General features: G+C 37.0%; 3 protein-coding genes and 3 pseudogenes across 3 annotated transcripts; all 6 read left to right on the top strand.

The window, feature by feature from the left end:
• Positions 1-485: 485 nt before the first annotated feature.
• LOC110768833 (uncharacterized protein At1g28695-like) lies at positions 486-2,437 on the top strand. Its single transcript, XM_021972695.2, has 3 exons — positions 486-866; positions 988-1,365; positions 1,683-2,437. The coding sequence occupies exons 1-3, from the start codon at positions 732-734 to the stop codon at positions 2,205-2,207; spliced, it is 1,038 nt and encodes a 345-aa protein (XP_021828387.1). The 5' UTR covers positions 486-731; the 3' UTR covers positions 2,208-2,437.
• An 875-nt stretch (positions 2,438-3,312) lies between these two features.
• Positions 3,313-5,156, top strand: LOC110768836 (uncharacterized protein At1g28695-like; annotated as a pseudogene).
• Positions 5,157-5,657: 501 nt separating this feature from the next.
• On the top strand, positions 5,658-7,464 carry LOC110768857 (putative pectinesterase 63). The gene is made up of 4 exons (XM_021972721.2): positions 5,658-6,243; positions 6,368-6,574; positions 6,785-7,026; positions 7,140-7,464. Exons 1-4 carry the CDS (start codon positions 5,764-5,766, stop codon positions 7,303-7,305), a joined length of 1,095 nt encoding a protein of 364 aa, XP_021828413.1. The 5' UTR covers positions 5,658-5,763; the 3' UTR covers positions 7,306-7,464.
• Positions 7,465-8,223: 759 nt separating this feature from the next.
• LOC110768835 (uncharacterized protein At1g28695 pseudogene) lies at positions 8,224-9,827 on the top strand (annotated as a pseudogene).
• Positions 9,828-10,144: 317 nt separating this feature from the next.
• On the top strand, positions 10,145-11,870 carry LOC110768840 (putative pectinesterase 63). The gene is made up of 4 exons (XM_021972699.2): positions 10,145-10,666; positions 10,789-10,995; positions 11,206-11,447; positions 11,564-11,870. The coding sequence occupies exons 1-4, from the start codon at positions 10,166-10,168 to the stop codon at positions 11,727-11,729; spliced, it is 1,116 nt and encodes a 371-aa protein (XP_021828391.2). The 5' UTR covers positions 10,145-10,165; the 3' UTR covers positions 11,730-11,870.
• A 431-nt stretch (positions 11,871-12,301) lies between these two features.
• Positions 12,302-13,834, top strand: LOC110768834 (putative pectinesterase 48; annotated as a pseudogene).
• The last annotated feature ends 1,274 nt before the right edge of the window (positions 13,835-15,108 follow it).

Genomic DNA, 15,108 nt, shown 5'->3' with positions numbered 1-15,108 from the left:
TATATAAGTGAGAGGAAAACCACTTTGATTGGCTTTATCATACATCTTTTCATCTCATATGTAGCTTCACTCACTACGATCATCTAAGGAAGCACAGGATTTACCACCCTTCATTTAAAAATAAATCATGTATCAGTGTACACGTCCCATTTGGATTTAAGTTCTTGATGTGTGCGCTAATTGGATCAGCTAAAAAAATTAACGTAAACGAAATTCATCAAGGTATTAATGATTTTCATGCATAAACACAGAGATGACTATTGATATCATTTAGAAATAAAACAAAAACTCATCAGTCACATTATACAAGAACATAAAGCTGCGGATAGGCATGTCAGGGGAATTGTTGTAAAGTCCTCGCGATATCTGAAAATTCAGTGTTAAGTGACAATTAAGATAAGATTAACTAAACGGAATTTCAAAAAGACTCTTTGCATTTAAAACTCAATCCTAAGCATAGTCTGATTAGGATTCTCTTTGATGTTTTTTGGTATTTATTTATGTCATGTTATTAACAACAGGTAGCGTTTTGCATCTAGAATTTAATAAGTATCCTTAATACATGCCAACACCACTCCTAATTACTCCAGAATACAAATTGCATGACTTGGTAGTTTCTTGAGTTCTTGAGTTTTTGCGGATATGGGGAGGGAGAGGCAGCCCTCATGAAAATAACACAACATATTTCTTGTTCACAAGAAAACCGAGTTAGCTAAGGCTTCAAAGATCACATGGAAAATCGAAATATTACATTATTTTGCCTTCTGTTTGCTGGTTTAGTTTTATTTTTAATGTTCAACCAGACCAAGGATGGATCCAAACCACTCTTTGTCTTCCAAACTCACCAATGCCAATCCTCTACCAAGGTAATAAATAATAATGTTTTTGTTTTTGTTTCTGTTTTTGTTCTTGTTCTTGTTGGGTTTTTTCTGTTTTTGTTTAATATGTAATTGTTGTGATTTGCTCAAATTAATTTGTTTGAGACAGAGCATCAAAATTGGCCCTGGAGATGGGCTTGAATCAGATTTATCTGAGGCTTCCATGGCAAACAAGACTGTGATAATTGCTATTGTAAATAAGGCCTATGTGGAAGGAGACAAGCCAATGCTTGATATGTTTTTAGATGGTTTCTGGCTCGGAGAAGACACAAGGGGCTTGATTTCTCACCTGCTTCTTGTTGCCGTCGATCAAACTTCCTTCGAACGTTGCAAGTTTCTTCGCCTTCACTGCTACAAGCTCGAAGCAGATGGTGCCGATTTTGAGGCCGAGGAACTCTACATGTCGCAAGATTTTATCAAGATGATGTGGAGGAGAACCCTGTTTCTCAAGGAGATGCTAAAGAGAGGCTATAGTTTTGTCTTCACAGTAAGTTTTCTCAACATAATCGTATTGCGAAGCTACTAAGCTTCATCACTCGATAAATAATCTGACAACATAACATGTCATACTCTCGTAAAAGGGTCCAGTTGATAAACTAAAATGTGAAATATATAATGCCATACTCTGTTATGTTTGATTCGTAGTAATGTTTTTTGGCTGATAAATTAACAAGTAAAAATCACAAGTGGGAGTAAATGAAAAAACAAAATGTGAGTGGATTATATGTTTGATTCAAAATATTTCTATTTTAGTAAGGTGGATCCTAAAAGTTATGATATTATATCCAAAATTTCCATTTACAGGACATAGATGTGTTGTGGCTAAGGAACCCATTTCCAAGGCTAACAAGCTTCAATGAAAGCATAGATCTTCAAATCAGCGTTGATAAATTCAATGGGGATGAATGGTCTCAAGCCAACCCCATCAACACAGGCTTCTACATGGTCAGGTCCAACAACAGAACAATCTCGCTATTCGAGGAGTGGTACGCTAGAAGAAACAACTCCACAGGATTGAAAGAGCAGGATGTTTTGAACAACATGATGCAGGAAGGTTTTTTCAGAGAGTTAGGCCTCAGTGTGAGGTTTTTGGACACCCTTTATTTCAGTGGCTTCTGTGAAGTTAGCAAAGACTTTGAAGTTGTCAGGACGGTTCATGCCAACTGCTGCCGGACTATAAGCGCTAAGGTGGCTGATCTGACTGCTGCGATTCACGATTGGAAGAGGTTCAAGAACTTATCCGATTCCAATCAGATGTCGACTTTGACATGGACTAGCCATGTAAATTGTGAGGGCTCCTGGAAGAATTTCAATGTGACCCTTGGCTAGATTTCCTAGTCCTAGACATAGTTTTCTTTTTTCGCTTTTTAAAAGTCAGTCAATCCTAACATAGTTTAATTAGGATTATATGTTATATGACAATATAGAATTCTGTGTTTGATCTTTTTAGGTGATGTCTCATGAGTTTGTACTTACGTTCACAACAATATCGTTTTTGTTTTTTTTAAGATTAATAGCAGTTAATATAATCCCAATGTCACGCCTAATTAGCCATTGATCACAAAAATTGCATGACATTGTCGGTCGTCAGTTTCTTCAACTCTCCAGTTTTTATGGATAGAGAGCTCTCTTTAAGATTGTTATATATGATCAAATTAACGCTTATCATATAGTGTATTAGCTAAGACCTCCAAGACATGGAAAATTGTCACATTGCCATATTATGCCTTCTATTTTCTAGTTTACTAATTTTGTGTATATTCAACCAGACCACACACCAATGCCAACCCTTTACCAAGGTAATTAAGTTTTAATTTGTTTAATCTATTATTAAATTGTTTTAATTTGTTCTAATTATTTTTTTTTGAAATAATTATAGAAAAGTTGATATAGATCCAAATTCTCATCTAGAAGTTGGGTTTAATCCTCGGATTTGGTGACTTTGATACAAGTCCTTTGACTTTTGTGCCACATAGGATTACATTCCTTTTTGAATATTGTCTGATGTAATCTTTTTATTTTATATATTTAAAATCATTTTTTGTTCCAATATTGCCCATTATCTTAGATTACTTACCTTAATGAGATAATTTGCCAATATTATATTTCTTTCCTTATCCAATTTACCTTTGCCCATTATCTTCGATTACTTACCTTAATGAGATAATTAGCCAATATTATATTTCTTTCCTCATCCAACAACTCTTAATGAGGTAATCTTATTATTATTATTTTATGTTGAATATATGCTCAACTTTTAATCAGGTTCAGTTATTTTGTTCTTTTTAGTTGTTCTTTTATGTATAGTATACCGGAGACATAGGTACGTAATATATTTTTTGATATATTTTTCTTCATATATATATCTAAATTATAGGTAACATATTCCTTTAACAAAAAAAAAAGTTATTAATTGACTTGTGTTTTGACATACATGAGATATAGGTACCACACTTTTTTGCCTTTTTGTTTATGAATCTAAGTTATAGGTAACATACGATTTACCATTTATCTTTTTTATGTACCGGAGATATAGGTAGTTTTCTATTTTTTTATCTGACTTATAGGTAGTTTTCTAATTTATGTTCCTAACTTATAGGTAACATGATTTATCACTAAGTATTTTTCGTTACTAATAATAACACTATTTACTTGTATGTCAGGTATATAATTTAATGTGGGTGCTTGTATTGGTATAATTTGTGGGTCTTTACTTTGTATTGATTAAATTGTATTTTGTCCATATATTAGGAATATTATGAAGGAAAGAATTCAAAATTTAAATTATGGAATTCAATTACAAGGAAATAATGTATTAAATTTAGATTTTCAATGTGTTTTCCTTATTTACCTCAAAGGGTAAAATTGACACAACAAAAAAGTAATAAATGTAAAAGGACCTGCATCTAAAACTAAAACCGCGAGGACTAAACCCAATGATAGCTAATCGTTGTGGACCTAGATCTAAGAAGCCCAAATAATTAATAGATCAACACAAACAGCAAAGAAGATGAGCTTGAATCAGCTTTATCTTAGGCTTCCATGGGAACTTACAAGACTGTGATAATTGCGATTGTAAATAAAGCGTACGTAGAAGGAGATAAGCCAATGCTTGATTTATTTTAAGACGGGTTCTGGCATGGGGAAGACACACGAGGCTTGATTTCTCAACTTCTTCTCGTGGCGGTCCATCAAACATCTTTCGAAGTTGTAAGTTTCTCCACCTTCACTGCCACAAGCTCGAAGCAGATGATCCTGCCGATTTTGAGGCTGAGAAACTGTACATGTCTCAAGATTTTATCAACATGATATGGAGGAGAACTCTCTTTCTCAAAGAAATGCTTAAGCGAGGCTATAGTTTCATATTCACGGTAAGTTTTCTAGCTTACAGATATACAATGTGATTCAACGTATTACATACGAGGTCGTCGGTCACGATTACTTGACCAATTGCTAACAACATAATATGTGTCATAATACTCACGAATTAACCAAGCAAAATGTGATATAATATATTCCATAATAACCATGATACATTTTCTCGTATTCCGATTTTGTTGAATCATGTAGTCACATTACTCGGTAAAAGAAGTGAACATTACCGATTTTGTTAAATTGTATTCCGATTTATATATTTGTATAAATGCGGTACATTTTTGTGTGTTTAGATTAATATGAACTCAATTCATACACTTATATATATATATATATATATATATATATATATATATATATATATATATATATACCCTTCATTCCCAGGACATAGATGTGATGTGGCTAAGGAACCCCTTTCCAAGGCTAATTAGCTTCAACGAAAGCATAGATCTTCAAATCAGCACCGATAGCTTCAATGGTGATCAATTGTCTGAAGCAAACCCCATCAACACAGGTTTCTACATGGTGAGATCTAACAACAGAACAATCTCCTCATTCGAAAAGTGGTATGCCCGGAAAAACTACTCAACCAAATTGAAAGAGCAGGATGTTTTAAATGGCATGATGAAGGAAGGTGTTTTCAGAGAGTTGGGCCTCAGCGTGAGGTTTTTGGACACCCGTTACTTCATTGGCTTCTGTGAAGTTAGTAGGGACTTCAAAGCTGTCACAACCGTTCATGCCAATTGCTGCCGGACTATAGGTGCTAAGGTGGTTGATCTGACGGCTGTGGTTCACGATTGGAAGAGGTTCAAGAGCTTATCTAATTCCAATTCGACATCGACTTTGAAATGGACTAACCATGTAGCCTGTAATCGGTCCTGGAAGGGCAAAGTGACCTAGGGTTAGGTTTTTAATTGCTTCACTTCTAAACAAGTGCATCTCTTTCTATAAAAAAATTTCATTAAAAGAGTTATCGAGTTTGAGTGGACTACTTTTTTTCTGAATGAGGCGAATTTCATTAAAGAAGTTGAACTTCCTAAAATTAACACTTTTCTAGATATTTATACTGGAGTGGAGCCCACCCTAGTGTAACTATGGCTCCACCCTTGCTAATTTGTGACTATATGGTGTTATATCCATAATTTGCAAGGGTATAATTGAGATTTTACATGAGATGGTTAAGTAAAACTCTCTTAATTATGTCCTCTTCCTTCCCAAATTAAGCTGCTAGTGGGTTATTCAGCTAATGCAAAGTGTGGATCTGAAATCCCAATGAACATTAGCCCCTAATTGGAAACCAAAATGTGCGAGAAGCTCTCCACGTCTCACAAATTTTGGATGAATCCCTCTAAATATTTGCATTAAGCAGCTCTTGCATAGTGGACTATATAATCAAATCCATCTCCCATTCTAAATCAATAGCACCCAAAAACATACAAAACCTCAAAACCAAAAACCCAAAAAAACAAAAACAAAAAAAAAAGGCCAAAAAAAAAAAAAACCAGGCATGGGCGTCAATGCAGCTCTAACCATGACATTAATTCTCCTCATTGCCACCATAGCCATGGCGGATGATCATACACCGGTACCAGCCGACCAATCCCAAGTCAACACATGGTTCAATAACAACGTAAAACCATACACAGCACGGCAGGGCACACTTGACCCTGCCCTTGCAACGGCTGAGGCTGGTCAAAAGGTCATCAAGGTCATGAAAGACGGAAGTGGACAATTCAAGACCATCACTGACGCCGTCAATAGCATTCCTGCCGGCAACACCAAACGTGTCATTGTGTACATTGGAGGGGGAGAGTACAATGAGAAAATCACAATTCCGCGGAATAAACCATTTGTTACATTTTATGGCTCTCCAACAAATATGCCAACTTTGACCTTTGCTGGCACTTCCCAAAAATACGGAACTGTGAACAGTGCCACGTTGATTGCTGAATCTGACTACTTTGTGGCAGCTAATGTTATTATTAAGGTATGTAAATTTATCACATCAGCATGTCACATGATATTATCATCACACACAATAAATTTTTATCGACATTCTTTTATTATTTTTATGTGGGGTTTAAAATTTACGTTGATTTGTGGTTGTGAAGAACTCTTCGCCAAGGCCAGATGGGAAAAGAGTGGGAGCGCAGGCAGTGGCATTGAGGGCGTCGGGGAACAAGTCAGCCTTTTACAATTGCAGGCTTATTGGTTTCCAGGACACCCTTTGTGATGACAGGGGCAATCATTTTTTCAAGGACTGCTTCATTGAAGGCACCGTGGATTTCATCTGGGGAAGTGGAAAGTCTCTCTATTTGGTAATGCCACCCAAACTCTCCCTATAACTCCTCAATGAAAGGAAAATGTATTAAGGAACTCTATATGCGAGTCTGGTCATATAATAGTGAACTTCACATAGATGTTGTAAGAGAAACGTTATATGTACGATTAACTCATCAGTATAATTGAGCTTGTTGATGGTCTATATTATGTCATGGTTTTGACGGTTAATGAACTAATGGGTGCAGAACACCGAGTTACATGTGTTGGGGGATAATGGATTAACAGTGATAACAGCACAAGCAAGGGACTCAGCTTCAGAAGATACTGGATACTCTTTTGTCCACTGCAAGATAACTGGGACTGGAAGTGGCACATATTTGGGCAGGGCTTGGAGGACCAAGCCCATGGTGGTCTATGCCTACACCAGCATGACCAAGGTCATCAACCCTGCCGGATGGAGCGATGATAACCACCCCGAACGTGACAGGTAAGCAAATTAAAAAACATTAATTAAGCATTTTCATATAATTGATTTTTTTTAGACTTAATAAATATTGATCAATAATTTTTTTATTTTATGTGTATGTGACAATATTGTAGCACTGTGTTCTATGGAGAGTACAAGTGTTCGGGTCCAGGTTCAAGTGCGGCTGGGAGAGTAAAATACACCAAACATATGACGGACGAACAAATCAAACCTTTCCTAAGCTTTGGCTATATTCAGGGTTCCAAATGGCTGCTTCCTCCTCCAAATCCCAAAGTGTAGATATTGGTATAGTTTTCTTAATTGTATATATGTTTATATACGGGTGCGATTGAGAAAGCCGGCCGCACGCCTCATGCAAAATGTACATAAGCTAGCTATATAGTAATGTATAAAATCAATATTATGATTTAATTTGTGAAGATCTTCCTCTATACAATTTGAGCATAGTTTGTCGATTTGATTGGTACAAAAGACACATTAACATTTATTATTATTTATGCTCCAGTTTTCAAGGTTCTAAGATCAATAATGTACGTACCAAAAAAAAGGATCCATTTTTAGTTTTCATATAAGAAATAAGTCGTGCATGCGCAAAGAGTTAGGTTAAGCCTTGATTAGATTCTAACTGAACTTGCTTGATGATGAGTGAGATTTTGTGCTTTTCTCTTTCTAAAACATCCGGATCATGTGGAGAATAAAAATCAAGTATAATCTAATTTAAGATAGGTTCCAGAATTTAGTAATTAAAGTACAATTCTGAAAAATTTGGGATGGAAAAGCTTGTTTGGTGCAAACAGAAGAATAAATTGTAATTTATCGATTTGTTATGGATCAAATATACGTCACTCACATTTTTTAAAAAGGATTTGTGTGTATATGGATCAAATAATCATGCTTGAGGCTTGATTTCTCACCTGCTTCTTGTTGCATGCACGGTCGATCAAACATCTTTCGAACGTTGTAAGTTTCTCCACCTTCACTGCCGCAAGCTGGAAGCAAATGAGAAAGCCGATTTTGAGGCTGAGAAACTGTACATGTCTCAAGATTTTATCAACATCATGTGGAGGAGAACTCTCATATTCAACATATTATATATGAGGTCTTCGGTCTCCATCAATTGATCAATCTGTCTAACAACATAACATATCAGATTATTGTAAAACGAAGGATTGCAGGTAAGGTAGGCAGCACCGGCCGATGCATGTATCCAACAGGAGTGTATAAACTCATAATAAGGCGCGACCAAAGGCAATTGCAAACTTGCGCTATGTTCGCATAATCAACTCTCATTTTATACCGTCAAAACCCTAATTTAGTTAGGAAGATAAATAATAAAATATACAATAAATAAAAAGGAAGGGTAGTTTAGTTTAGATTGGTTTCGGTTTTAATAAGAAAGTTTTGGTTTCTGTTCTCTTTGGTTAGGCGGAGGAGTTGTCTGCCAGCCGACCAATCCCAAGTTCACTTTGGTTTCAGTTCTCTTTTGTTTCCGATTTTATTAAATTGTTTTAATTTGTTCTAATTAATTTTTTTGAAATAATTAATAGATCAACACAAACAACAAAGAAGATGAGCTTGAATCAGCTTTATATAATGCTTCCATGGGAACTTACAAGACTGTGATAATTGCGATTGTAAATAAAGCGTACGTAGAAGGAGAAAAGCCAATGCTTGATTTATTTTTAGATGGGTTCTGGCATGGAGAAAACACACGAGGCTTGATTTCTCAACTTCTTCTCGTGGCGGTCCATCAAACATCTTTCGAACGTTGTAAGTTTCTCCACCTTCACTGCCACAAGCTCGAAGCAGATGATCCTGCCGATTTTGAGGCTGAGAAACTGTACATGTCTCAAGATTTTATCAACATGATGTGGAGGAGAACTCTCTTTCTCAAAGAAATGCTTGAGCGAGGCTATAGTTTCATATTCACGGTAAGTTTTCTAGCTTACAGATATACAATATGATTCAACGTATTACATATGTAATATGTCATAATACTCTTGTAAAACGAATTAACCAAGCAAAATGTGATATATAATATATTCCATAACCATGATACATTCTCTCGTATTCCTATTTTGTTAAATCATGTATTTACATTACTCGGTAAAAGAAGTGAACATTACTCTTATATATTTGTTTAAATGCAGTATAATCACGCGTACATGGAGCAAATTAAGAAAGCATATACATTTTTGTGTGTTTAGATTTATATGAACTCATTCAGACTTATATATATATTTAACCTTTCATTCCCAGGACATAGATGTGATGTGGTGTGGCTAAGGAACCCCTTTCCAAGGCTAATTAGCTTCAACGAGATCTTCAAATCAGCACTGATAGCTTCAATGGTGATCAATTGTCTGAAGCAAACCCCATCAACACAGGTTTCTACATGGTGAGATCTAACAACAGAACAATCTCCTTATTCGAAAAGTGGTATGCCAAGAAAAACTACTCAACCAAATTGAAAGAGCAGGATGTTTTAAATGGCATGATGAAGGAAGGTGTTTTCAGAGAGAGGTAGGCCTCAGCGTGAGGTTTTTGGACACCCGTTACTTCAGTGGCTTCTGTGAAGTTAGCAGGGAATTCAAAGCTGTCACAACCGTTCATGCCAATTGCTGCAGGACTATAGGTGCTAAGGTGGTTGATCTGACGGCTGTGGTTCACGATTGGAAGAGGTTCAAGAGCTTTTCCAATTCGACATCGACTTTGAAATGGACTAACCATGTAGCTTGTAATCGGTCCTGGAAGCGCAAAGTGACCTAGGGCTAGGTTTTTAATTGCTTCACTTCTAAATGATCATGAAAATAATTAAAGACACATTTAAAAAAAAAAAAATGTATTGTCACCCTGTCAAGAGGATTAATTGTCTCAGTGACAACCGCACTCTTTCTATTAAAAAAATTTCATCCTTTTCCTTCCCAAATTAAGCTGCTAGTGGGTTTCTGTTATTCAGCTAATTCAAAGTGTGGATCTGAAATTCCAATGAACATTAGCCCCTAATTGGAAACCAAAATGTGCGAGAAGCTCTCCAAGTCTCACAAATTTTGGATGAATCCCTCTAAATATGTGCCTCAGCAGCACCGAAAAACATATAAAACCTCAAAACCTAAAATCCAAAAAAAAAAAAAAAAAAATGGCCGGAAAAACAACATGCATGGGCGTCGATGCAGCTCTAACCATGACATTAATTCTCCTCACTGCCACCCTAGCCATGGCGGATGATGATACACCGGTACCAGCCGACCAATCCCAAGTCAACACGTGGCTCAATAACAACGTGAAGCCATACACAGAACGGCAGGGCACGCTTGACCCTGCCCTTGCAACAGCTGAGGCTGGTCAAACCGTCATCAAGGTCATGAAAGATGGAAGTGGACAATTCAAGACCATCACTGATGCCGTTAATAGCATTCCGGCCGACAACACCAAACGTGTCATTGTGTACATTGGAGGGGGAGAGTACAATGAGAAAATCACAATTCCACGGAATAAACCATTTGTTACATTTTATGGCTCTCCAACCAATATGCCAACTTTGACCTTTGCTGGCACATCTCAAAAGTATGGAACTGTGAACAGTGCCACAGTGATTGCTGAATCTGACTACTTCATGGCAGCAAATGTTATTATTAAGGTATCTGAATTTATCACATTAACATGTCAAATAATATTATCATCACACAATAAATATTTGTCGACATTCTTTTATTATATTTGTGTGAGGATTAAAATTTGCATTGATTTGTGGTCGTGAAGAACTCTTCACCAAGGCCAGATGGGAAAATGGTGGGAGCGCAGGCGGTGGCATTGAGGGTGTCGGGGAACAAGTCAGCCTTGTACAATTGCAGGCTTATTGGTTTCCAGGACACCCTTTGTGATGACAAGGGCAATCATTTTTTCAAGGACTGCTTTATTGAAGGCACTGTGGATTTCATCTGGGGAAGTGGAAAGTCTCTCTATTTGGTAATGCCACCCAAACTCTCCTTATAATTCCTCAATGAAAGGAAAATCTATTGAGGAACTCTGTATGCGAGTCTCGTCATATAATAGTGAATTCCATTTACATGTTGTAAGAGAAACGTTATATGTACGAGTTAATCTTCTGTATAATTGAGCTTGTTGATGGTCCATATTATGTCATGGTTTTGATGGTTGATTAATTAATGGGTGCAGAACACTGCGTTACATGTGCTGGGGGATAATGGATTAACAGTGATAACAGCACAAGCAAGGGACTCAGCTTCAGATGATACTGGCTACTCATTTGTCCATTGCAACATAACTGGGACTGGAAGTGGCGCATATTTGGGCAGGGCTTGGAGGACCAATCCCATGGTGGTCTATGCCTACACCAGCATTTCCGAGGTCATCAACCCCGCCGGCTGGAGCGACGATAACCACCCCGAACGTGACAGGTAAGCAAATTAAAAAACACTAATTAATAGCATTTTCATATAATGCTTTTTTTTAGACTTAATAAATATTGATCAATAAATTTTTTATTTTATGTGTGTATGTGGAAATATTGTAGCACTGTGTTCTATGGAGAGTACAAGTGTTCGGGTCCAGGTTCAAGTGCGGCTGGGAGAGTAAAATACACCAAACATCTGACGGACGAACAAATCAAACCTTTCCTAAGCCTTGGCTATATTCAGGGTTCCAAATGGCTGCTTCCTCCTCCAAATCCCAAAGTGTAGATATTGGATATAGTTTTCTTAACTATATATATGTATGTATGTTTATATACGGGTGCGATTGAGAAAGCTGGCCGCACGCCTCATGCAAAATGTACACGAGCTAGCTATATAGTAATGTATAAAATCAATATTATGATTTAATTTGTGAAGATATTCCTCCATACAATTTGAGCATAGTTTGTCGATTTGATTGGTACAAAAGACACATTAACATTTATTAATACTTATGCTCCACTTTTGAAAGTTCTAAGATCTATAATGTGCTTACAAAAAAAAAGGATGTCTTTTTAATTTTCACATAATAAATTAGTTGTGCATGCGCAAAGAGTTAGGTTAAGCCTTGATTAGATTCTAACTGAACTTGCTTGATGATGAGTGAGATTTTGTGCTTTTCTCTTTCTAAAAACTCCGGATCATGTGGAGAATAAAAATAAAGTATAATCTAATTTAATAGGTTCCACAATTTAGTAATTAAAGTTCAATTCTGAAAAAATTGGGAATAAACATATGCTTAATTGGGTGTCCATGCAGCTCTAACCGTGACATTAATTCTCCTCACCGCCACTATAGCCATGGCAGATGATGATACACCGGTACCAGCCGACCACTCCCAAGTCAACACGTGGTTCAATATATAACAACGTGAATGAACGGCAGGGCACGCTTGACCATGCCCTTGTAACGGCTGAGGTTGGTCAAACCGTCGTTCAGGTTATGAAAGATGGAAGTGGAGAAATCAAGACCATCACTGATGCCGTTAATAGCATTCCGGCTGACAACACCAAATGTGTCATTGTGTACATTGGAGGGGGAGAGTACAATGAGAAAATCACAATTCCAAGGAATAAACCATTTGTTACATTTTATGGCTCTCCAACAAATATGCCAACTTTGACCTTTGCTGGCACAACCCAAAAGCATGGAACTGTGGACAGTGCCACAGTGATTGCCGAATCTGACTACTTCGTGGCAGCTAATCTTATTATTAAGGTACGTAAATGTCTCACGTTTATGAGAAATATTTCATGTCACGTGATATTATCATCACACACAATAATTTTTTTTATTAACTTTCTTTTAATATTTTTGTTTCCTTATAATTTACATTGATTTGTGGGTGTGTGAAGAACTCTTTGCCAAGGCCAGATGGGAAAAGAGTGGGAGAACAGGCATTGGCATTGAGGGTGTCGGGGAACAAGTCAGCCTTGTTCAATTGCAGGCTGATTGGTTTCCAGGACACACTTTGTGATGACATGGACAATCATTTTTTCAAGGACTGCTTTATTGAAGGCACTGTGGATTTCATCTTTGGAAGTGGAAAGTCTCTATTTGGTAATGCCACCCAAACTCTCCCTATAATTCCTAAATAAGGGAAAACTTATAAAGGAACTTTTGTTAACTCTTCCTACATGTTTTACAAATCAAATCGCTAAATGCGAGTCTCTTCTTAAAATAGTGAATTTCACGTATACATATGTTGTGTGAGAAACATTATGTATACGACTAACTCTTCACTATAACTCAGCTGTTTGTTGTCTATGTATTATGTCATGGTTTTGGGGGTAGTTAATTAATGGGTGCAGAACACTGAGTTACATGTGCTAGGGAATAATGAAATATGACAGAGATAACAGCACAAGCAAGGGACTCAGCTTCAGAGGATACTGGATACTCATTTGTCCACTGCAACATAACTGGGACTGGAAATGGCACGTATTTGGGCAGGGCTTGGAGGACCAGTCCCAGGGTTGTCTTTGCCTACACCAGCATGTCCGAGGTCATCACCCCATCCGGCTGGAACAACAAGATCCGCCCCGAACGTGATAGGTAAGCAAATTAAAACACACTAATTAATTAAGAATTTTCATATAATTGAATGGTTTTGAGAGTTAATTAATAGTTTCAATATTTTTTTGTATAAATTTGTTGTTATATTCACTACCGTGTTCTATGGAGAATACAAGTGTTAAGGTCCAGGTTCAAGTACGGTTGGGAGAGAAAAATACACCAAACAGCTGAATGAGGAACAAATCAAACCTTTCCTCAGCCTTGGCTATATTCAGGGTTCCAAATGGCTGCTTCCTCCTCCAAATCCAAAAGGGTAGATTTTCTTAAGACTAGGAAATAGTTTTCTTAACTTTGTATACATGTTTATATATGTGTGCTTTTGAGAAAGCCGCACGCACACCTCATGCAAAATGCACAATGTATAAAATCAATATTATGCTTTAATTTCTAAAGATCTTCCGCTATACAATTTGAGCATAGTTTGTCGATTTGATTGGGACAAAAGACACATATGAGCAAAGGACCTACTAGCTAGTGTAGTGGCATGAAGTATTTACTTCCTCATGATAAGTTCTGGGTTTGAGTCCTATCATCCGTGTAGTGTGTGTGAGTTTAGTATTATCGTCCCTCTCAATAGGAAAGGACCTAAAAAAAAAAAGACGCATATGCGACAAAGTGCAAAAATTAAAAATGGAATCATAATACATTTCCTCAAGAAAGCAAATCAAGAAAAGACTCACCCTTGCCATGGGCGATAGCGGCTATGTCTAAGCAGCTGCTTTCCCATTCATTCCATAGGTAAACGAAGAAGGAATGAGATCCCCCTTTCCATCCTATTCATTCCTTAAACAGGCAAGTCCCTTATTTAAGTAAAGAAAAGGGTTTGGGATCAGCCGTAAAATTGATGAAAACCCGATATTTAAAGGTCGGTAATGTTAGAATAGACTGTCGGTATCCGATGGTAAGATACCAAAACAGGATCTATCAAAACGGATCCCTTCATTCCTTGGTCGATTCCCAACGCGCACCTTCAGTTACTTCACTGCCTCACCTTCGGTGCCTTGTCGTCGTAAAGCGTTGCTTCTCTCCTTAAGTCATGCATTTTCAAAATTCAAAGTATCGATCCCTTAAATAACTTCACCTTTTTCAAATTTGCTAAAGAAAAAACATATCAAAAATCGGTTCCAGTTTTGGACAAATCCCACTCCGTTCAGATTTAATAAATAAACAAAAACAGAACCAAAATTTAAGATCTAGTCAAGCAATTAAATTTCACCTTAATCCACCCTGTACAGTAAAATATGAATCACATGAGCAATACTGGACTCCAGCTAAACTTGCTTCATAACACTGCCAGACTATATAGGTGCTAAGGTGGCTGATCTGATGGTTATGGTTCACGATTGGAAGAGGTTCAAGAGCTTATCTAACCCATGTAGCCTTCCTTGCAGCGAAAAGTGACCTAGATCCTAGAACTAGACTTTTAATTGCTTAACAAGTCCAGTTGTAATAAAGTAATTAATTTCATCAACCTTTGAGTGGGAGTATTGTTTCTCTCTCATTATAATATCATCGCGCACACACACAACAA

This window comes from Prunus avium, chromosome 2 (genome assembly GCF_965620075.1).
Source record: "Prunus avium chromosome 2, drPruAviu1.hap1.1, whole genome shotgun sequence".
Taxonomy (NCBI): domain Eukaryota; kingdom Viridiplantae; phylum Streptophyta; class Magnoliopsida; order Rosales; family Rosaceae; genus Prunus; species Prunus avium.
This window is presented reverse-complemented; position numbering and strand designations above follow the sequence as displayed.

What these genes read in the sequence shown, in the direction of transcription:
- LOC110768857 (XM_021972721.2), top strand. Translation starts at nt 5,764, where the DNA reads ATGGGCGTCAATGCAGCTCTAACCATGACATTAATTCTCCTCATTGCC. An exon ending in CAGCTAATGTTATTATTAAG is followed by an intron (nt 6,244 to 6,367) that starts GTATGTAAATTT and finishes GTGGTTGTGAAG; the next exon opens with AACTCTTCGCCAAGGCCAGA. An exon ending in GTGGAAAGTCTCTCTATTTG is followed by an intron (nt 6,575 to 6,784) that starts GTAATGCCACCC and finishes TAATGGGTGCAG; the next exon opens with AACACCGAGTTACATGTGTT.
- LOC110768840 (XM_021972699.2), top strand. Translation starts at nt 10,166, where the DNA reads ATGGCCGGAAAAACAACATGCATGGGCGTCGATGCAGCTCTAACCATG. An exon ending in GTGGAAAGTCTCTCTATTTG is followed by an intron (nt 10,996 to 11,205) that starts GTAATGCCACCC and finishes TAATGGGTGCAG; the next exon opens with AACACTGCGTTACATGTGCT. An exon ending in AACCACCCCGAACGTGACAG is followed by an intron (nt 11,448 to 11,563) that starts GTAAGCAAATTA and finishes GAAATATTGTAG; the next exon opens with CACTGTGTTCTATGGAGAGT.
- LOC110768833 (XM_021972695.2), top strand. Translation starts at nt 732, where the DNA reads ATGGAAAATCGAAATATTACATTATTTTGCCTTCTGTTTGCTGGTTTA. An exon ending in AATGCCAATCCTCTACCAAG is followed by an intron (nt 867 to 987) that starts GTAATAAATAAT and finishes TGTTTGAGACAG; the next exon opens with AGCATCAAAATTGGCCCTGG. An exon ending in GCTATAGTTTTGTCTTCACA is followed by an intron (nt 1,366 to 1,682) that starts GTAAGTTTTCTC and finishes TTCCATTTACAG; the next exon opens with GACATAGATGTGTTGTGGCT.